The sequence below is a fragment of the Euprymna scolopes genome, chromosome 4 (genome assembly GCF_053919585.1).
Source record: "Euprymna scolopes isolate OS-2025 chromosome 4, ASM5391958v1, whole genome shotgun sequence".
In the NCBI taxonomy this organism is placed as follows: Eukaryota; Metazoa; Mollusca; class Cephalopoda; order Sepiida; family Sepiolidae; genus Euprymna; species Euprymna scolopes.
In genome coordinates, this window is record NC_136485.1 from 90,046,887 (window position 1) to 90,071,414 (window position 24,528).

The 24,528-nt window shown below is 28.9% G+C and overlaps 1 protein-coding gene across 2 annotated transcripts in view; it reads left to right on the plus strand.

Moving 5' to 3' along the window:
* The window catches only part of LOC145268807 (uncharacterized), a 106,152-nt gene extending 82,538 nt beyond the window's left edge, over nucleotides 1-23,614 (plus strand). For both annotated transcript variants that reach the window (XM_080124432.1, XM_080124441.1), the window contains 2 exons: nucleotides 10,998-11,160; nucleotides 20,700-23,614. In XM_080124432.1, coding sequence (XP_079980558.1) covers nucleotides 10,998-11,160; nucleotides 20,700-20,901 — 365 coding nt within the window. In that variant the 3' untranslated portion in view covers nucleotides 20,902-23,614. The remainder of the gene's footprint in view (nucleotides 1-10,997; nucleotides 11,161-20,699) is intronic.
* The last annotated feature ends 914 nt before the right edge of the window (nucleotides 23,615-24,528 follow it).

Sequence of the window (24,528 nt, forward strand, 5' to 3'; positions counted from 1 at the left end):
ATGCAGGAGTTGTTTTCATCACATAAAATGCCTAGCATTCTCAAAATGGTCACCTATCTGGTACTGGCCAACTTCATCGTTGCTTAACTTCGGGGGTTATATAGGCAACAAATATATATATATATATATATATATATATATATATATCGTTTATGAAAAAAGTCGTCAAAACAAATGTTAAAAATACATGGCTAAATATAGTTTATTTAATCCTCTCTAGGCCTCAATAGTTAATTTTAAACTATCATTAAGTTTTGTTTTTTATTAATTTTGCTAAGCAAATCTATAGAGTGATATAAAAAGTTGGATTATTATTTAAAATTCAGGTGCTTATGTTTTTGCATATTCTTACAACAAATCATCCTAAATCTTATTTAGATGAAAAAAACTTATTTGGTTCAAAAACCGTTAAAAAATATTTAAATATTTAGCGATCGAGACTAAAATGGTGGTGAACCGTGTGGTTTTCAAAAATTTTAAGTTTAAAATTTTATAAAAAATAGTAAAAAAAAACTTTTGTATTATTCTGGTTTTCATGTTATAAAATTCAGGCTTTTTATTTTTCTGGAGAAAAAAAAGTGAGTGTAAAGTAATTTCCAGTAACAAAGATGGCGGCTAAGAATCAAATGCGGTTTGTGCCATAGCCAACGGTGAACTGATTGAATCCAAAATTCAACAATTTTTATACTAACTTTGGAACATTTTCATTGGTTGATTACTACAACCGGTAGTTATAAAAACGATTGTCGAAATCATTGGTGTCATAACCCCATGCCGACGGGGTTACTCAGGCAATTTTTAAAATTGCAGGAGTGACCCTTCTTTAGGGGAGCCTTGTGCTACATATTGCTGATGTGGGCAGCGATTAAATATATACCCCCATTAGGAGTCAAAAACATTTTACACACACCCTTTGTTTGATATAATTGAAAAATCCTTTCGGATTCAATTTTGGTTTGACTTGAGAAAAGGAAAGAAAAATAAATAAAAAGTAAAAATAAACAAATAAATGAACAAATAAAAATAAACCAATAAAATGATTGCTTTTTTTTTTGTTTTGGAGGAATTTGTCTTTTTTCTCATTGATCAAAAAGAATTATTAATATGCTGGTATAATGTGTGCAAAAAGAAGCCATCTTTTTTTTATTATTTTTTAAAATCACATTGAGTTTTTTTTTGATACATATAAAAATAAACACTTTTCAAATATATATATATATATATATATATATATATAAACATACAAATAGAATCCTATTCAAATACATATAAACATATGTGCACAAAAATTCACAAATATACATTTAAAAAAAAAAAATAAAAACTAGAAACATTGTTAGGTGTTAGTTGGTTTATTTGGTTAGTAAGATAGAAATGTATCATTGAATTTTACATATCTAACCCTTTTTATGGCATTTTGGGCTGGAAAGTAGATTAAATATGCTGGTCTATTTTTATCGTAACCTACGAAAATACCTTTTTCGCTTTTAATATTTAGTTTACTGGTGTTTTCTATAAATGCATAAAGATCAGAACCAAATAGATGCATTCTGTTCATTTTAGGTTTTACACCGCAAAACGCTTCATACAGCGTTTTGGCTAGTCTTTTCTTGGACAATCTATTTCTGATATATGCTGCTACCATTAAAGCGTACGTCCATAAGCTAATTTCGATTCGATAAGTAGACATCTTGTCATCTCAAAAAGGGTTCGCCATGCCCTTTCAGCGGTGCCATTTTGGAAGGGGTATACGGTGCAGATTTCTCATGTTTAATACGGTGGTTAATTAATAGAAGTTCAAAGTCTTTACTAGTAAATTCAGTCCCATTGTCTGAGCAAATATATTTTACTGAACTGTACGGTGCAATATCATTCTTAGTGGCGAGGATAATGTCGGATTTGTTTTTTAGAAAATAAACTATAATTAAACCAGAAAAATCATCCATAAAGTTCAAAACGTACCTTAGATTATTTCTCCCCATCGGGCTGATCGGACCTGCTAAGTTACAATGCAAAAGTCAGAGAATTTTCGTAGCTTTTTTGTCTGGCGTTCGGCTTATATATTTTGTCATTTTCCCCTGTGCACACACACCACAATTTGGGAGATCGTCTGAAGGTATTAATTTCATGCCTTGGACTACATTTGGTAATTTTTTAATATCAGCTATATTGCAGTGTCCTAGAATTTTATGCCAGGTTTCCAAGTCGTGACAGGCAGTTTTTGAGGGAACCATACTTTTTAAATAATATAGTCGCCCATTTTCTTTAATGTCAAATACAGTTCCATTATGGTATATCAATTTTGACTTGTTTTGGCCAAAGTTTATATTCGCGCCTTGTTTAATTGCAGCCTGCACGGAAAATATGTCTTGCTTAAATGTAGGTATGAACAGAGCATTTTTTAGAATACAGTTACAGATTTCGCTTTTATCATTTTTTAGGGATATTTTAGCATCGCCTTTTTTCAAGACTATTTATTTATTTGACTACTGTCAGCAAGTTCGACAAAATGACTTTGTGGATTTAAGTTTGAATCAAAATTAATAAAATGAAATATTCACTTTCGATATTAAGGTGTTATTCGATTCGCTTTAAATGTTGCCATCAATTTAGGTATTACAAACAATATGGAAAAAAAAAAAAAATGTGTCACTGAGGCAGTTGGCAGCATCAACATGGCATTCGCCCAACAGAACAATGGCTTGTTGGTATATAAAAAAATGTCATGTAGATTATCTTGAAGATTATCATGATCATATTTATACAGACATGTGATCAACAATGAACAGTAACAATAAGTCATACGGAAGATATGTTTAGAGTTAGGGTTTATGGCTATGGTTTTTGTTTATTCTTTTCTATAAAGTAAAATATATTCTCTTTTGATAGAACACAATATTTTTCAAATAAATAAGGGCAATAATTTTGTAAAATAGCCTTTGCCAGTTATCTCCCTTATAATGCAGAACTCGATATTATTTAAATCGCACATTTTTTTTGGGGGGGGGGCAAAATTGAAATGTAAATTTATTTTCTAAAACCATTTTAACGTAAGAAAAAGAACTTGTAGTTATTTTTGTTAGATTACAGTCATTAGTTTATTTTATATATAATCAATATAGTTTTAAATCTTGTTTTAATTAACAGACAACTGCTAATTATCATATGTGCAAAATGACTGCCGATGCTGAAAATGTATAAACATTTTGACCCCCCCCACCTTTAATTAAAAATTCACCAAAAATCAGAAAATTAACAAATTTTAATGAAATTTTAAGTATTTATCAAATCATGATCACAGAATATAATGAACCCATTATTTTTATTTAAATCTTAGCGGAAATGTATTATTATAAAGAAAAACAGCACCCCCTACCTCCCTTTAACTACCTGACGTCATTTTCAGACAGCCTTTCGACTGTCTGAAATTTTGGGCTTCCATATAATCTATGTGGCAAGGAATCGTTTTGTTTTGGTTGAACAAAGAATCTATCACTTTTGGAGGCTAATTAAGATGTTTTTTGTACAAACGAGGTGTTTTTTTTTTTTTTTTTTTTTTTTTTTTTTAATTAAATTCAGTATCTTAAGACTTTACTAATTATCTTTGAAATGGACCCAGAAAACTAATATTTATTTTTCAAAGGATTTTTACAATGAATTTATATAACTTCAAAATTTAGCTGAATTAGTGAGTTTGCCATGAAAACATTTTTGATAACTTTTTTTTTCACGTGTACAAATATTTCTTTCCTTTTAGAAATTAACTTTAGTCTTTAATCTTTCAAATACAATAAAAAAATAGTTGGAAACAAAAACATTATGATAAAAAAAAAAAAAAAAATTATGATAAAAAAATAAAAAAAATTATGATAAAAAAACCTACAAAAAAAATTATGATAAAAAATAAAAAAAATTATAAAAAATAAAAAAATTATGATAAAAAACCTACAAAAAAAATTATGATAAAAATTAAAAAAATTATGATAAAAAAAAAAATTATGATAAAAAACCTACAAAAAAATGATGATAAATCGGCTTTCAAAACTTTATTCCACCATTTTTGCCTGTAACTACCATATCGTATTGATTCCCATTATACACTGGTTATATAAAGAAAGAAAGCCACTCAAACTGGAAAGTTAAAAAAAAACAAAGAAGAAAATTGGAAGGTATCAGTAGGTAAAAAGAAAAGATAAAAAGAAAGAAGCGTCATTATGTAAATAGAATGCAGGATACCTTTCCAAATTTATTAAAGATAGAAAAGAATGTGTTCGACTTGCTATTTGTTCTATCCATTTTCCTAAACACTTGAATTGTTACTTTTTTTATGGGAAGTAACACACAAATGTAAATGCATGTATACCTCGGTCTTTATTATAGAGTGGAGAATAATCTATTGTTGCTGTAATTGTTTTGTCAATTTATTTTTCGATGTGTTAATAACCATTAATTTACCTAACTACAACCATAATTAGGCATTATATAAAAACAATTTTTAAATATAAAATTTCAATTTTTAAATATAAAATTTCAATTTTGCTCCAAAATTATGGAGAAAATGTAAAAAAACTAATCATGTTAAGATTTTAATTAAAATGTATTTTAATTAAAATGTATTTTCTAGAATAAAATCAGATTTTGCTTTTAATGCAGCCTATGTTAACATGTAATTTTTAATCTCCATCGACAGTTTTTGTTTTTCACAGTTTGATTATTCGATGGAACAGAACAATTTTAAATCATTGTAACTTGATTCAAGCAAAATAACAAATATACTTCCTGTTGTGTCGTTTGGTTGGTTTTCTTTATTTCTTAAACAAAATGGAAATTTCTACATTTATTTTGATAGTTCAACTCAAAAACCAAAAACACAAACAAAAAAACAAAAAAAAAAAAAAAAATACCAACTTTACAAAAACACCTGTGATCATTTGTGTCTGCAGTGTAAGAAAACTAAAATCTTTATTTTTTCTTCTTTTTTTTAACAAAAATTTCAATTATAAATAAATGTTATTTTATTTATAACAGTTTTTTTTTCTAATAAAGTGTTTACTGATTAAAAAAGAATAAATTTTAATTGTTTTTATTTCATGAGTTAATGTGTAGAAGAGCAGGACGAACGTTCAAAATTGTTAGAATAACTTTTTAATTTCAGCAATCAAGGAAAAAATAGAATTTATATTTGATTAAATAATTCCGAATAAAAAAAATGATTAATTTAATTATTATTACTATGCAATAGTTTATATCAGTTTGAAATAGATTAAACTTTAAAAAAGAAAAACATTGTTAATGGCCGTTTTGGTAACAAAAATACTTCTTTGATGGCGACCCACTGCTACGATTTTGGAATAGGGACATGTGAGTGAGAAAAAGATGAGAGTAGAGACAAGGATATGAAAAGTACATGAGAACCAAGAAAAAATAGAAATGCAGCCTATATTAAAAAATAAATATTTCATGATTTTCTTAAATTCCTAAAAAAACCCCACCAAAATTGAATTATCAAAGAGAATGAACTCATTTGAAAGCAAGAAATTACTCAATAGACACCATCCCTGCCGTCGTTTATTGAAAAATGTGTTAAAAAAAATGGAAAGCCCCCCCCCTCCAAAAAAAACGCCATACATAAAAAAGTATATTCTCCCTCCACTTTTCTTTAAATCTTTCCTTAATATTTAAAATCAATGAATAAAACAAACAATTCATGTTGTGTATGTTTGTTTACAAATGACATGTGCGTTAGTAGTCAAGTGATGTTGCTTGAAAAGTGTCCCGTTTGAGTCTCTCGACGTCTGGGGTACTTATTCCATATTTCATCCAAAGAGAAATATTTGAAAAACCCGATGTAAATGAAGTAATGTCTAGCGACCATAAAAACATTTTTGAGATATTTCAAGATTTCAATGTAATTCTAAAATAATCAGATTTCAGAAACTTTAAATCGTCAAAGTACCATTTTGTTCACATCTATAAAATAAATAATAATGTACTTATGTATACTGATATATTTTAAGATTTTAAGGTTTAAGAAAATAATGATAAAAATTTTAACACTATGATACACCCATTTTGCATCAGACTGTTTTCTTTTGACTCCACAGTGTTTAAAAATTCACTACCTCTCCTCTCTGAAGAATTTGGAAAACATTAAGGAAAAGCATCAATCTCACTTATTTGTTCATTCAGTTTTTGTGTTGTTTTACTTCCTAAAAGTGCCTTCCTTGAACTTATCGCATTATTCACCGTAAATCTGAGTGACAAGTCCCACCTACTAACCCTAAATTTGAATGGCACTCGCTTCAGAATAAAAACCCTTTCATAACTCTATCCTAAGTCTGAGTGGAAAGCCCCCATTGTACAAACTGTCTTAGAACTACACATAATCATCTAAAAAACAAAAACAAAGACCCCGCACACCTTAAAAAAATGCACATGATTTGTCCCACAAAAGAAATAAATTAACTGCTCTAAAATGGTAGAATAGCCTTTTTTTTCTTTTTTTTTTTTTAAATTACATTTTCACCTTAAACAAGGCACATTGCCACTTTGGTGTAGGGGGCTACTATCAGGGGCAGCAACTACTGGGGCACTATGTTGGGATTTGGGCAGCAAGATGTCGGTTCACGTTACACTTGAACTTCTGCATGTCAGTACAGTTAGGGAAGCAGGGACCTGGAATGGAATTCCAGAGTCTAGCGGTTCTGGAGAAGAAACTACTGGAGTAGAAAGATCTTTTACATCTAGGGATCTCTACTGTGTGGGGGTAGGATTTAGCTGCCTGTCGGGTTTGTCGAGGGTGTCTATGTCGTGGGGGCACAAGTGTCTGCAGTTCGTCAGAGCATTCACCATTAAAATACTTGTAGAACAGGCAGAGGGATGCAACATTTCGTCGATGGGACAGAGGCTGAAGCTTAGATGCCAGTTTAGGGCCTATCAGATTGGCAACTCTCTTTTGAACCTTGTCTAGGAGCGAGAGACTAGCAGCTGATACACCAGCCCAAATGTGACAACAATACTCCATACATGGGCGAATAGTGGCCTTATAGAGGTACAGGATACTTTCAGGTGTCAGTAGTTTTCTAGCACGGTAGAGAGAGCCTACCTTTTTCGCAGCGGCCCTGGCAATGTTTTCAATATAATGGTTCCAACTCATGTTTCCTGTGAACATTAGGCCAAGCAGTTTGAAAGATGTACTCTCAGACAGGGAGTCACTGGCCATTGCTATTGGTGGCAGAGAAGGTTTCTTGTAATTATTGAAGGAAACCAGTTTAGTCTTGGCAGTATTGAATGTGACCATCCATTTATGTCCCCATTCCACTACAGATTGGAGGTCATCCTCTAGTGTTTTTGCCATTTCTTTAGTTATGTGTTCATTTGTTTTCCTGTCATGCCTGTTATAGAATGTGGTGTCATCAGCATATATATCCATCTCAGAGGCGGTTTTGTTGGGGAGGTCATTAATAAATATTAGGAACAATAGAGGTCCAAGGATAGACCCCTGAGGCACTCCCGCATTTATATCACACTGTTTAGATGTACGACCGTCGAGGACAACCTGGATTTTTCTCTTATCTAAGAAGGATTTAATTATGTTGAGTATTCTACCAGTGATACCGTATGATCTAATCTTCCTGAGGAGACCCTCATGCCATACACTGTCAAAAGCCTTAGATATATCTAGAGCTACCGCTCTGCCCTCCCCCGCTTTGTCCAGTGAATGGTATATACGTTCAGAGATTACAGTGAGGATGTCTGCTGTGGAACGGGCTTGTCTAAATCCATATTGTTTGTCAGTCAGAAGTTTAGCATCTGTAAGATGCCGGACTAGAGCATGATTAATTATGGTCTCAAATATTTTGGCGAAAAGTGGGAGGAGGCTAATGGGGTGATAATTTGATGGGTCAGTTCTTTCGCCAGAATTCTTGAATACTGGTACCACGGAAGCAGTTTTCCAACAGCCCGGAAAGCATGATTCATTAAGGCATTTGTTGTAGAGTTTGGAGAGAACTGGAGCTACTTCGGCTGAGCACTTTTTTAATAGCACAGCTGGGATGAGATCAGGTCCACATGCTTTTGAAGTGTCAAGGTTTTTTATGATAGCGTGTACCTGAGCAGGGGTGATTTTTAGATCGTCTAGCGTGGCATCTGTCCGCAAAGGAAAGTCAGGCAGGGGGTGGTTGGAAGGGTCCAGTGTGGAGTTTGAGGCAAACCGGCTGGCAAGCATATTAGCAAGCCTGGAAATGGTTGATTACTTTACAGTACATTTATATGTAAAACTAATCCTTTACTCTAAAATGTTTTTGTTTGTTCTTTCTGCCAAGTTTTCAGGGTGTTCACCACTATCTCCTCCCCTTATAATGATCTTCTTAAAAACACATAATTGTCTAAAATTAAAATAAAAATAAAATCAAAGTATTTATTTCACATAGAATAAAAATGGTTAACTAAATATTACAATGACCCTAAAATCTAAGATTATTTTATGGAAAATTTTTATATTAAATTTCTGCCAAGATTTTCAGTGTGTTTATATGTTATTGCCTAAAAAAAAAAGGTTGAATCACATATTTTGAAGAGGTGTGTGGGCGCAATTTAGCAGATGTTAATCTACAATAATACCAAAGAAATCTTGCAACATATTAATTTCTAACATAATTCCTATGATTAGACTTCAGTTTCTTGTAGATAAAATGCATTACAATTCAACTTGGAATTTTCTATCTTTTCTTTTAATGGATACATGGAATTTTTATGGTATTGCAACATATTTATGTGTAGTTACTGCAGAACTTGGAAGCAATTCATTTCTGGAGATTTTCAGTGCCATATTTGGATTCCTTACACAAAAGTACATTCATATGGCAAATTTTATTACTTAATCTTGTGTTTTAGCAAAGATATGGCATTTTTACTGAAAAAGTAGTATAAAATATGTGACAAAACGCATATGTCTTAAAGCGGGAAAAACTATCCAAACGTGCAAGGCACAAAAATAGTTAAATTTCCTTATTTTTGGTCAGATTTTAAAAAATTTGAAAAGATTCTTCACCAAGTTCTTTCTATGTATGCCATTATTAAGATATTTTAAGCCATTTCGGTCTTTTTTATGTGTATTCATAGTAAATGGGTACTTCAGCTAGTGCAAAAAAAAAACAGCAAAAAAAACAAAAAAACAATTGTGTTGAAGAAAAAAAGGTGGTTTTCATTGGTGAGCCACTTCTTGTCACCTGCTTGAACATTCCAATTAACAAAACTGACAATCATTATTTGTTTGTATTTTATTTGAGATGAGGAATTTTCATTATTTCCTCATTTAGATTATTGTTATTTTATTGTCTGCCCTTCTGTTGTTGTTCAACTCTGAGGGAATCATCCATTTTGTGTTTGATTCTCCAATCCTTGCAACATTCTTTCAAATAACTGAGATGACTCGGATGCTTTTTAGGGTGTGTGTGTTATCTTGAGGATCTGACTTCAATTCTGAAGCAGGCAAATAAAACAAATAAGCTGAAAGAATTTCACAAGACATGAAACATGCAACGTAAACGATATTCTCCTAGGAATATGTGAGTTTTTTGTTTCAATTTTGTGTTTTTTGTTTTTAGCTTGATTTTATTCCCTTTTCCCTTTTGCTTTTTCTTTCTTTTTCTCTTGATTTTTCTCTTCATCTTGATTTATTTCCAATCCCATTCTCTCTGGAAATATTAATTTTGCCATACTTTGAACAATTCATGCTGGGGAGGTAGAAAACATTTAATCAAAAACACCCTTCCTGCCCTCCTCCAACAATGCACATTTGAGTTTTAATGTTTTTTTTAGTTTGATCATTCTTATACAAAACTAATTTTAACAGAATTTAATGTTATCCCCATCTCCAAAAAGATTATACTTTTGTTGTTGATATGTAAACACACTGAAAAATTAATAGAATGAAGAAAAAACAATTATTTTCAAATTTAAGAGTAGGTATCAATTTGCATATAAATTTAACATAAAATAATCCCCAATATCTGAGTCATTCTAGTGTTTAAGGGCAATTAATCAATTCTTATTTTTATTAGAAATGTACTCTCCATTTGATTTGATGGAAGTTTTCTTTCTTAGATGATTATAATATGGTTTTTACAAGATTTTTTTGTTTGACACGTGGAGTTAGGGTTAATGATTGGATTGAGAAAGGGTTTGAGGTGGGGGTAACTTACCACTCTAACTTAGTATTAATAGTAAAGTAATTAATTATATTTTCTAATAACATTTTGGTGCTGAAAATCCAAAATGCTCAAAAAAAAAAAAAAAAAATAGGAGATCATTCTACATCAAATTTCACATATGTGTGAGGGAGTAAGCAGATTGGGAAATTGTGGAGAGGAAGGCAGATTGAAAATTTAAAGGGTCTTGCAGGTTAAGAAATTGGTGATATGGGATTGAGATTGTGAAATTGATCTCCAGATTTTTTTTCTTTTTTTTTTTTTGCCATTTAACACTTACATCCCTAAATAAAGAAATGGATTACAAAGTTCAATGACTTTTCCTGAGTTAGACACAAAATACCTAAATTAGCTGGAGAAGAGCAAAATGACTTAAAAGTGATAACAATATATTGACACCAGTACGAAAATTCCAAATACTAACACTGAAAATTGTGAATAATGACACTGAAATTATAATGATGGTAATTCAATAATGAACTTCGAAAATAATTATTAATTCTACAAATGGAAATTGATTTGATATCTGACTATTAGTATAAACCATAAAATAATTGAAAATATAAAAAGGGAAAGGGGTAGAGGTCTTTAATCCTTGCAGAAAGATTGTCTCTAGTTATCATCAACAGTTAAAGAGTTTTAATGAATTTCAAATCTATTTTTTCATCTAATAATATATTGAATGAAGATGACATTGTATTTTTTTTGGGGGGTTATTTCAAATCTGAAATGTTTCAGTTGACCAGCAAAAATTGATGACACTTTTTATTGTTTTCTTTTTGTCAGTACGAACTTTACCTGACACAGACTATGTTGGCACACTTAATGATGAGGCCACGGGTCAAATAAAATGCATCCATTGTTGCCGTGGGTCCATTCCTAATGGAGACTTGTTGCTTGCAGTAGGTGGACTTGAACTGAAGATTTGGAAACTTATAACTTCTTCAAGGTCAGTATAGGATTTTATTCAGTGAATGTTGTAATTTGTTTTGGCTGAGAATAAAAAAAAAATGTCTTCATTTACAGATGAGAAATTAAAATATTTTTCTTTCATTGTCATTTGAAAATTTGAACAATTTAAACAAAAAATTGATGCAATTCTTTTCATTTGGAAAATTGGCAAGCAATGAAAATCTTTTCTTTGCATCATTATAATCTCATTGTCAATGTAGCTATAAAGATTTTAGTGTTGGATAAAAATTAAGTTTTGGAAGTTATAAAATAATTCAACAAAGTTTCATGTTGAAAAATTTGCCAAGTTGTAGAATTTTATGTTCTTTGTCTGGTTGAAATTTCATTAAAATTAGAGGGAAAACCCTTTTTTCATTGGATGAATATGGTGGGAGAGACTTGGATATTTCTGCATTATCAGCTTCTTTAAAGATGTGTTACTTCATTATAAAAACAAAGAAATATCTGTAATAGATTTCATTATTAGTTGTTTGCATCTAGCAATATAAATTTGATATTATCAGAAAATAAATTTATCATTATCAGCTAATAAATTCCAATAATGACCAGGTAAGTGATTTATAAATATAAAAACAGTTAGTATGACTTGTGATTGAGTGTTTCCTGAGAAAATTAAAAAAAAACAAGAAAGTTGTGCTATTTTTTTTATATCTATAAATAAACACTGGAAAGAAGGTAATATTTTTTTATATCTATAAATAAACACTGGAAAGAAGGTAATATTTTTTTTATATCTATAAATAAACACTGGAAAGATGGTAACATTTTTTTTATATCTATAAATAAACACTGGAAAGATGGTAATATTTTTTTTATATCTATAAATAAACACTGGAAAAAAGATAATATTTTTTTATATCTATGAATAAACACTGGAAAGAAGGTAATATTTTTTTTATATCTATAAATAAACACTGGAAAGAAGGTAATATTTTTTTTTATATCTATAAATAAACACTGGAAAGAAGGTAATATTTGATAAGAATAAATTATTATAGCCTTGCACTTTTGCTTATTCATCCAAAAAGAAATAATATTGTATTTTTTTTTATCTATAAATAAACACTGGAAAGAAGGTAATATTTGATAAGAATAAATTATTATAGCCTTGCACTTTTGCTTATTCATCCAAAAAGAAAAATAATATTGTATTTTTTGTAGGCGGATTTTATGTCAACAACCTAGAAAAGTTGTTTAAAATAAAGAAACTTAACTATTAATTGTTCCAGAAGCTACAATTTGATTTTTAACTGCCCTGTTACACCAACATCGCATGCTTTTTTTAGGGATCGTTAAAAATCGATTTAACCCATTTTGTTCTTTTGTAATGGCCCTATATCTCCATGTATAATATTTTGATTGCAGAAATTCCCCTCTACACCAAAGTATCATAGGTTTGCAACAGCAGATACCACATACAAATATATTATGTCTACATTATTAGTTGCTACCTTATTTAACTTTAGAACAACATTTTAGACATATTTAGTCGTTGCAATACAAGCCTACATTTTATTTTAAGAGTGCCATCATCACAATTGCCCAATCTTTAGAGGAAATAGTTATTATTTTTCCCTCTAATTCTAAAGTCCTCTCACTGACACCAGTCTACACCGGGTATTAATATACCCATTCTATATATACTCTCCTGTCTCTATTCATAACTGGAACATGAACTCATAGACAAACCATTACATTTCCTTTCCACAGTTCCAAAATAATAATTTTTTCTTATACAAGTTCCAACCATTCTCATTGGCTGCCATCTGACTAATCACTTATTCGAGATTACACATCTTCTTAAATAAATAAACACGCTAAACCTATACAAATATGGCCGCTCTCTTTATGCGCTACAATCGTTATAGCAAATGGCTTCTTTTTTTTACTACCACTGCACACATAATCAAGGCGGAATCTGATTTTATAAATTTTGAATCCAACTTTAACCCCCAGAGTCAGTTTGTGGAGCTATTTGACAGTAATTGAATAAATGATATAGTTTTGAAGAGAGGCGATGCTAAAGTCTCCCTAAGAAATAATAAAAATGAACTTTGTTATTGTATTCTGGAAAAATGCTCTTTTAATTCCAATGTTTAAAGAAAATATATTTTCTGTGCAAGCTGCCATTAAACAAGGCACAAATATAAAATTTAGTCCCCAATAAGTCAAAATTGATGTACCCAAATGGAACTGTATTCAATATTAAAGAAATGGAAGATTATATTATTTAAAAAGTGTAGTTCCAATAATAGTCGCCTACCATGATTTGGAAACTTGGCATAAAATTATAGGACACTGCAATATTTCAGTTATCAAAACCTTGCTGAATGTGGTTGATGGAATGAAAATAAAAACTTCTAAAAACTTCACAATCTGTGATGCTTGTATACAAGGAAAAATGGCAAAATATAATATACTAGCAGTTTAGCCTGGCTTTGCTCGGGCCCTATGTACTCTTCATAACTTTATGTGCATATGTATGTATACATTAAAAAGTTTGACTCGTGTCCAAGTAACCTACATCTAAAATTTCAAGTGTTTGGACCAAAGTTGTCGGAGAAGTTTGGTAGAGTCTGCAAAGGTCAACTTTTTCAACTTTGACCTCTTGGCAGCCGAATTTTCATCCAAAAACTGATTAAAAAGTTTGCTACATGTTTGAATACTCTTTATGTAAAATTTCAAATGTTTAAACCCAGAATTAGCTGAATAGTTTGCTAGAGATTGCAAAGGTCAAATCTTTTGAACTTTGACCCCTTGGCAGCTAAATTTTCTGTCAAAAACTGATTAAAAAGCTTGCTCTATGTCTGAATACACTTTATGTAAAATTTCAAATGTTTAGACCAAAAATTGGCTGAGTAATTTTGTAGAGATCACATAGGTCAATTTTTTAAAACTTTGACTCCAATTTTAACCCTTTAACCTTTATTGTTTTGGGCTCAAATCAAATTAAAAAGTTTGAGCCATGTCCAAGTAATCTACATATCAATTCTTAAGTGTTTAGACCCAAATTGGCAGAGGAGTTTGGTAGAGTTTTCAAAGGTCAAATCGTTGAAATTTGACCCCTTGACAGTCAAATTTCTGTCCGAAAACTGATTAAAAGTTTTTCCCAAATCTCAATACTCCTTATGTCAAATCTCGCGTCTGTAAACTGAAAATTGATAGAGTAGTTTGGTAGGGAAATGTACACACACAGACGCACAGACAGACAATTTCACTTTTATAGATATATAGATTATCAAATAATATATAGTAGTCATAGGTGTCCGGATGTGTTTGGGTGTTTTATGGTAAATCTAATATATGGGTCTACATTTTGGAAGTTAATGAATATTTTATTAGCTTCCTAATTATTCCTATTATTTTATTAACTTTCAAAATGCAGACACACATATTAAATTTACCATAGAACACCCAAACACATCTGGACACCTATCACTACTCGATTTTATCATCTACATCACCAAAACAGGTCAAATAAACACCAATTTCTATCAAAAAATCTGCCTGCCGGAACATTTTCATAAACTATAAGACAGCACTCCCTACTCAAGCAAAAATAGGTTATCTACAAAAGAAACAAACCGCATTCGTGCCACATGCACAAATGAAACCGACATGATCACCTCCATTAGAAAATTTCAACAAGTCCTCAAACAAAATGGATACCAAAAAAAACCCTACAACACATTAAGACGCCTAACAGAAAACAACCACACGCAATAGCTAACTTTCTCAAAAGAACAACTAGACATACAACTCACACACACTGGTCCTATCTAAAACCAAAACAACACTTAGAAACAAGCCATGCTCATTATCTAACTATCCCATAAAAAATACAGGATTATGTGACCGCACAGATTAGATCAGAAAATTTAAACAGAAATACATAATTACTTAGATCAGAAAATATATTTAAAAGCCAGAAAATGGAATTACTTCCCCTTAACAATTTATGTAATTTTTAAACTTAAAAAAAAAAAAAAACAGTGTTCAGAACAAAAGTTTAAACATAAGGGCTGCTTGAGTTAAACCAAAGTCAACAGCTAAGGAGTGGATGTACATTTCTGTGCTGAAAGATGAGTGATGCTCTCAAAAATATTTAGGGGGATAAATACCATCTACAGTTGAAAAATACCATCTATAATCAGTTAAATAAATAAATAAAAAAAATATTATTGAATTATTATTTATTTATTCATCTGCTTACAATGACTGGATAATTCCTGCATTGACAACCCTTCAAACATGCATTTTATCTGTTAAACAATGCTTCAAGCAAACCATGACATACTTCTCATATACACACACACATATATCAAACATATAAAATAACAAATATTATTCATATATAGACATATATCTATTTAAAAAATTCAGCGAAGAGTCTGTTCGATTCTGTCACATAATATTTGTTGTTTTGTATGTTTTTCTATTACTATCCATTATTTGAAATATTATGTATACCCACTTCATATTGTTAGTTAAGTCTATTTTTATATCACGACGTAATTCTTTTTCCATATATATATGTGTAATATATAAGAAGTATGTTGTAGTTCGCTTGAAGCATTGTTTATCAGATAAAAGGTGTGTTTTAAGGCTTGTCAATGCAGGAATTATTCAGTCGTTGTAAATAGATAAATAAATAAATTATAATTTGATAGTTTAAATAAATATTCATTTATTTTATTTACCTGACTGTGGATGGTATCTCACACACACAATCCTAATAAAAATATAATTGTTCAAATACTAGCAACTGAAAGAGATCTTGGAAACCTCAGATTGAAAGAATCGATATTGATAGAAAAATTAAAACCAAAAATTGATAATAAAGCAGAATTATCCAATATCTTCTTAATAAAAAACACAAGCAGATTAATTAATTTCTTGGATGGGTTACAGTATTGGTTCCCATAAATTAATATATAAAAAATGAAAAAAATAACAAAAAAATAAATAAAAGTGAAAACTTTTAAAACGTTTGCATTATAAGATGCAAGCAGATAAATTACCTGCCTTGGACAAAAATGTACAATTAAGATTAGAAAACTTGGACAGATTTATGAAATTATTTCCCTTAGATTAGAAAATTTATTGAAAAAAAAAAAAATGACAAGTATTATCTCCCCTTAATAATTAATGTAATTTTAAACTTAAAAAAAATTAAATTTAACAGTCATTTTAAATTAAACTGAAAACGTCAGCATAAAGAGTGGACATACATTTTCTACCTCTTGAAAATTGGGGTTGCTCCCAACAATATTTGAGGAATTTACCATCTACAATCAGGTAAATAAAATAAATGAATATTTATTGAAATTATTGAATTAGTATTTATTTGTTTATCTATTTACAATGACTGAATAATTCCTGCATTAACAAGCCTTCAAACACACCTTGTATATATATATATATATATATATATATATATATATATATATATATATTAGTGTTGGTACAATTAATCGGAAGATTTAGGAGTATCGGACTCAGAAAAATTGATGCCTCTTTTGCGATGCCATAACGATTCTTTTAATTGTCTTTTTTTTATTTGATTTTGTTTAAACCAAAATCTTCCATTGCTGGTAATAATGATAAAATAATAAATATTTATTGATTTTAAATTATCGGTAAAGCTAAAATCAATAGATCCTCCGCCACAAGTATATTTGGACGTTTTGGAAAATATCTGCATATTTAACATGTGCGTTTTTACGAAAATTAGGGGAAATAACTATCTTATAGTTAAATAATTAGAGATTTATAAAGAATCGGAATTGAGAATTTAGCACAAAATCGGTAATTGTATTGGAATCGTCCCATCGCTAATATATATTTGTCATTGACAGATTCAATCAGATTTTGTCATCATGCCATAATTCATAGTGTTAGGCTGAGACCAAATGAATTAAAAAAAAATCCAGATTCTATCCTTTTTTTTATGTTTTTGAATACATGTTGTTTGAGTAACTGCCAGTATAGTGTTGTGTTGAACCTGTTCCTTTCATAAGATTAAAATGTTTGTTTTTTCTTTTTAAATTTTGTTTTCTAAGAATCATGAACTAATGATTTCGTATGAATGAAGTGATTATCTCCTCCTCTATGTTCATCTTTCATATTTGTTACAAATAATTTTCATTTCTTTTAGTGAACAGCAATGCTTTTTCATTACAAAATGGAGATATACTTTTAATCAAAACATTTTAATTGAATTATATATTAACACATGTTGTTTCCACAAGAGCATCTTTTTGTCTCCAAATAGAAAAAATAGATTTTTTATTTTATACTGGATGCTACTTCTGATACCCCCCCCCCCCACTGTTTTAATATCAATTTCTCGTTTACTACAATTTCTCATGTATTTCTTAAAATTTTCTGCATGAAGAATAACAGCTGTGTTCCCAGGTAAACTGATAAGAAGAAAGATGAGAAGGACATATGCTTCATATTGATCAACTGTGACAAGTGACCATTAATTCAAGGTGTTGCAGAAATATTAATGTTAATTGGCCTAAGCCCAAAGCTAGTGTCTTAACTGACTGCGGTTCAACACAATATTTACATAGTTTGCAATCCTTGGCTTTGGTCAGTTCAGATGTTGGGTGTTTGTATAGAAGATGGATATTGGCATGAGTGGCATCAAAAATGAAGATTAAAAAAGGGGTTAGATTTGGATTCAATCTTAACCAAGGTTCTAACTGTGAAGAGAGACCTCCCGGCTCCCTTAATTCTAGATTTCTTTTAATTATGTGATTGAGTGCAACACAGAATGGCAGATAATTCTACCTTTAATCATTTATCAGGTCAGAAAAATGATATTAGATTTGCATCATCAATTTTGATAGATTTTTAGTACAAGTCAAATTGTCGGAAGAGGGAGAGTCTCCACTGTGAGATTAGGTCATAAAATGGAAACCTGAAAGTGGGGAGTTATTAAGTATTTTCACTTTTTGAAATCTTATGTATCTCTTTAATTTCATTTGGAAATTGCACCAAAGCAATTAATATTAATTGTATTGAAATTAGGCAAATTTGTCCAATTCATCGTGAATGCTCTAGGAATAGATGTATTTTACACACATTTTCTCTTTAGTGTAAAAAAAATATTACATTTAATTACTGATAAATTGTAATATTTTTTAACCTGTAATTATTTCCCATTTTTATGAATGTTGCATGACAAAAGTGCACTGTAGGAGTCATTTCCTCACCGTTAGAAATTAGAACTCAAAATAAGAATTAGAAATTAGAATGCAAAATAAGAATTAGAAATTAGAACGCAAAATAAGAATTAGAAATTAGAACTCAAAATAAGAATTAGAAATTAGAACGAAAAATAAGAATTAGAAATTAGAACTCAGAATAAGAATTAGAAATTAGAACTCAAAATAAGAATTAGAAATTAGAACTCAAAATAAGAATTAGAAATTAGAACGCAAAATAAGAATTAGAAATTAGAACACAAAATAAGAATTAGAAATTAGAACTCAAAATAAGAATTAGAAATTAGAACTCAACATAAGAATTAGAAATTAAAATGCAAAATAAGAATTAGAAATTAGAACGCAAAATAAGAATTAGAAATTAGAACGCAAAATAAGAATTAGAAATTAGAACTCAAAATAAGAATTAGAAATTAGAACTCAAAATAAGAATTAGAAATTAGAACACAAAATAAGAATTAGAAATTAGAACTCAAAATAAGAATTAGAAATTAGAATGCAAAATAAGAATTAGAAATTAGAACACAAAATAAGAATTAGAAATTAGAACACAAAATAAGAATTAGAAATTAGAACTCAAAATAAGAATTAGAAATTAGAACACAAAATAAGAATTAGAAATTTGAACGAAAAATAAGAATTAGAAATTAGAACGCAAAATAAGAATTAGAAATTAGAACGCAAAATAAGAATTAGAAATTAGAACTCAAAATAAGAATTAGAAATTAGAACTCAAAATAAGAATTAGAAATTAGAACACAAAATAAGAATTAGAAATTAGAACACAAAATAAGAATTAGAAATTAGAACGCAAAATAAGAATTAGAAATTAGAACTCAAAATAAGAATTAGAAATTAGAACACAAAATAAGAATTAGAAATTAGAACGCAAAATAAGAATTAGAAATTAGAACTCAAAATAAGAATTAGAAATCAGAACACAAAATAAGAATTAGAAATTAGAACACAAAATTAGAATTAGAAATTAGAACACAAAATAAGAATTAGAAATTAGAACACAAAATAAGAATTAGAAATTAGAACACAAAATAAGAATTAGAAATTAGAACACAAAATAAGAATTAGAAATTAGAACACAAAATAAGAATTAGAAATTAGAACGCAAAATAAGAATTAGAAATTAGAACACAAAATAAGAATAAGAAATTAGAACACAAAATAAGAATTAGAACACAAAATAAGAATTTTAAATTAGAACACAAAATAAGAATTAGAACACAAAATAAGAATTATAAATTAAAACACAAAATAAGAATTAGAACACAAAATAAGAATTAGAAATTAGAACACAAAATAAGAATTAGAAATTAGAACGCAAAATAAGAATTAGAAATTAGAATGAAAAATAAGAATTAGAATTAGAACGAAAAAATAATAATTAGAATTAGAACGAAAAATAAGAATTAGAAATTAACTAGATACTGACAACAGATAATGGAACAGTTGTAAAGAGGAAGACAGAAAAATAAAAGTTTCTTTAAGAATTCCCAACATATTTCCTCATGAACTGAAAATCTTCATCTTTTTAATTGTGTTACTTTGAGGTCATTTAAAAAAGTTTAATTTTTTTAATTGTGTTACTTTGAGGTCATTTAAAAAAGTTTAATCTTTTTAATGTTTCACTTTGAGGTCATTTAAAATATTGTCATCTTTTTTAATGTTTCACTTTGAGGTCATTTAAAATATTGTCATCTTTTTTATGTTTCACTTTGAAGTCATTTAAAAAATTTTCATCTTTTTAATGTTTCACTTTTGAAGTCATTTGATGCTTCAAAATAATCTTTTTATGAATTGTATTTGCCTGGAATTTCTATTTAAAAACAAATCTTAATTGTATATCTATCTATAGGAAATGTCTGTATTAAATGCAGTACTATATGATGCAACCAAAGTCAATGAATAGTTCAATTTCTTTGCAATGCCAAAATGGTACTCAATTATGAGGGATCAAATGGTAAATATTGACTAAAATGTTTCGCATTTTCTTGTTAGATCCAGATATTTACATTATATTCTAGAGTTAACATATTTTATTCAACTTTATTTGTTTAAAGAAAGACTGTCAGTCTTGTCAATGATGAAAATTGACATACCACACATCTGACCCTATTTAATTTTGCATATAAGTTTGGCCACCATGTTTGTTTGTATTTTCTCATATCTTGATTGACATTTTAATTTGATAGTTCCATCAATGGTATTTTAATTTATAAGTTCCATCAATGATATTTATTAAGTTTTTTTATGTGTGTTATTGTAGAATTCCAAATGACTTAAGTGTCATACCTACACGTTTTCTTCCTAAACTGAATACGACTGGTGCTGATTCTGGAACGGAGTCTGAATATACAGATGAAGAAGAGGAGGAAGAACAGGGAGAAGAAGGATCAGATTTAGAATGTGAAGGCAAGCCTGATTCAACAGCAAATTCTGGATTATTTGCAAGTTGTACAATTTTATAGGTCTTTCTCTTTGAAATCAATGGAATGAAATAAATTATTACTTGATTGAGACTATTTTCACTTAATTCCATTGAGATTATAGAATCTTAACAGATTATTTACTCAAATTAAAATCTTTGTTTTTTATTGATGGAATTTATTTAAAAAGATGTACATAATTCTGTACAAATTAAAAACATTTTATTAGAGTCAAACTCCATTTAAATCATGTTTAATAGAATCCTTAAAGATAATTACAGTTAAAAAATTAAGTGAATCCCCTTAAATAAAACTGATATTTTCATGTTTTTAAGGGTCATTTGTAAAGTCAATTTTGCTGTTAAAAATGATCAAATCCTTTTTTTCTTATTTTTCAATTTACATAAAAATGCAGGTATTCAATTACTAATTCTGACCTTTATGTGCATGGTCATCCATTAAACTGAGCATGTCTCATGAGATGAAATAATATTGATTCAAAATCTTGCATACATTTTAATAATAGTTTTTTTTTCACATGCAAAAATCTGAAAAAAGTAAGCATAAACAAATTATGAATTATAAGGTCATTTTCTGATAAGGCGTAATTATTTGATCTCAAACACAAAAACTTTCAATGAAAAAATTTGTCTACAACAGTAAAACGTAGTCTCCATCTGTTTTTATTCATGTTTTGTTTTTAAACTGCAATTTCATACTTAATTGCAAGATGATGATTTTTGATTTTTGTATAAATATCTTGTAAACCCTTTCCAAAGTTCAAAAAAAGTTCTGGAAGATAAATAAATGTGTGGTCATGGAAATAAATCAAAAGTGTTGGATGAGATTTTAATGATTTGTTGATTTCTGTAATGGCCTCTTCACACTTTTTAGTTGCATTTTTATTTGAAACATGGAAAATATTATAAGACACTTTTACTTTTTTATTAGAGTTTATGTTTGAATTTGTAAAGAAAATGAAACTTTTTGAAATAAATGAAAATAGAAAGTTTTATAAATGTAAAAGTAAATATTTTTAGTTTTTCTGAATTTTTAAATCAACACTTAAAAAAAAAACTTTTCTTATACTTTTTTAACAGCAATTAAAAATATTTATCCATGAAAGTTAAATATTTATAAAAATTTAATGATAATTCTTTTTAGTTTCAAGAAGAGTTACAATTTCATCCCCCCCTTTCTGCTTCAATAACACCTTAAAGGATATCTGATGATGAGACCCTAATTTGAGAGCTTTGAGCTGTCACCTCATAGTCATCATTATCCATTGACCCAAAGTACTAGTCACAGTGCCACATCTCTGAGCACTCGTTAGCTTGGACAAAGTGTTGGCCTCTTTCCCAACCTCTTTCTATCTTTTGTTCTCTGCCTATCTCATTTCCAAGCCCTAACTTAACAACTCCATCTCTCTCTCTCTCTCTCTTGAGAGAGAGAGAGAGAGAGAGAAAGAAAGACACACACACACACACAGATATTTATTGTACAATTAGGAACTTGAAATGCTGGAAGAGCATGATTAGGTTGCTGGAAACTGGATGATGGAACAGGTTTGGTGAAGTCTTTGGAAATATATATTCTCCTGGATATGGCACGATATTTCGTTCATTTGGTAATTTTTGGGAGTCATCTCCCCTGTAGTCGCTAATACTAAATTTTGACAAAAAATGGTTATAGTTGTAGAATAGAATTTCTTGCTTACACACAACCCAAAAGAAAAACTTTTTCAAATCATACAAAGTATGTACAAAATTAAATATTTGAAATGTAATCCGTGACAGATGGGGAGAATAATTATCAAACAAATCATTTCCCCAAAAGAAAATCTTGTCTAGTTTGCTCCTTCTTCCTCTGCCTTTGGAGTACGCTGAGGAGTGTGGTTGAGCATTATATTCTTTTCTTCAGAATTGTAAATAGGTTTTTCCCAATTATTTTTTGTTAACTTTTCAAATGTGTAAAGACTTTACAATTACATTTATTAACATGTTAATGAAAAAATTATTTATTAACATGTTAATGAAAAAATTATTTATTAACATGTTAATGAAAAATTATTTATTAACATGTTAATGAAAAATTATTTATTAACATGTTAATGAAAAATTATTTATTAACATGTTAATAAAACATTATTTATTAACATGTTAATGAAAAAATTATTTATTAACATGTTAATGAAAAAATTATTTATTAACATGTTAATGAAAAATTATTTATTAACATGTTAATGAAAAAATTATTTATTAACATGTTAATGAAAAAATTATTTATTAACATGTTAATGAAAAAATTATTTATTAACATGTTAATGAAAAAATTATTAACATGTTAATGAAAAAATTATTTATTAACATGTTAATGAAAAAATTATTTATTAACATGTTAATGAAAAAATTATTTATTAACATGTTAATGAAAAAATTATTTATTAACATGTTAATGAAAAAATTATTTATTAACATGTTAATGAAAAAATTATTTATTAACATGTTAATGAAAAAATTATTTATTAACATGTTAATGAAAAAATTATTTATTAACATGTTAATGAAAAGTAAATTATTTATTAACATGTTAATGAAAAGTAAATTATTTATTAACATGTTAATGAAAAGAAAATATAAAAATGCATGCATTTTGCTGATCTAAACTTTTATAAAGTTCAAGAAAAAAGGTTTTACAAAATCTATTAAACCATCAGTATTTTGAAATATCTTAAATGAAAAAAAACAACCTTAAACCCCCCCCCAGATTTCATGTACAGTCATTTTAAACTTATGGAACTTTAGCTATATGTGTAGGTGAATGATTAGATTTAATAAAAGGCTATATGTGGAGAGGAAATAATGGAACAAAATGTTGCTAAGTTATTTTTCTCGAAAAAAGAATTTTAAAATTATTTTTGCCATTTAAAAGACATTCTATTTATGTACTGAAATGGAATAAAAAATTTTTAAAGATAAATAAAAAAATTTTTCTTGTGTTTTTTTTTCTATTGAAATGCGGACATGTACGTCCAGTTCTGCTCTGATTGGGTCTTGGTTTCATGCCTTCTATTCTTTGATTCATATTCTTTTATGTCTTTATCCGTGTGTTCATTCTGTTCATCCCCAACCCCTCCCCACCCTGAGCTATTTATATCTACCCTTATCTTCATGTTTATTCGACCACATAACTTCTCTTCATTCCTATTCCATAGCTGATTCACTTGTGCGGACCTTTTAACCAACTGCATCCTCTTATCTAAATCTGTTTCTTTCCATCATCCCCCTCCACCCTTCAATCTCTTTCTTTTTTACTCAGTTCTTTTTTAAACTTTTTATTTTGTCCACTTGTACAACCATACCTTTTTTCTTCTGTTTAAAATTTCCAATTTACTGAAAAATGTCCACCCACTGCATTTAGAGAGACAAATATTTTACTGTCATTAACAAAATTCCACTCATAAAAATTGGCAACCAATTTTCTTGTACATGTCCTGAGTGTTTCTCCTTTGATTAAATCCTAACCCTTGATGTTTGTATGAATTCTAATAAATCATCTATTAATGACATCTAATGAATTTAACATGAGCTTTGGTTTCTATAATCGTTGGCAATGCAACTTTCAGTATTTTAATCATGCTATCATTTTGTACTCATTGATAGCCTGCTC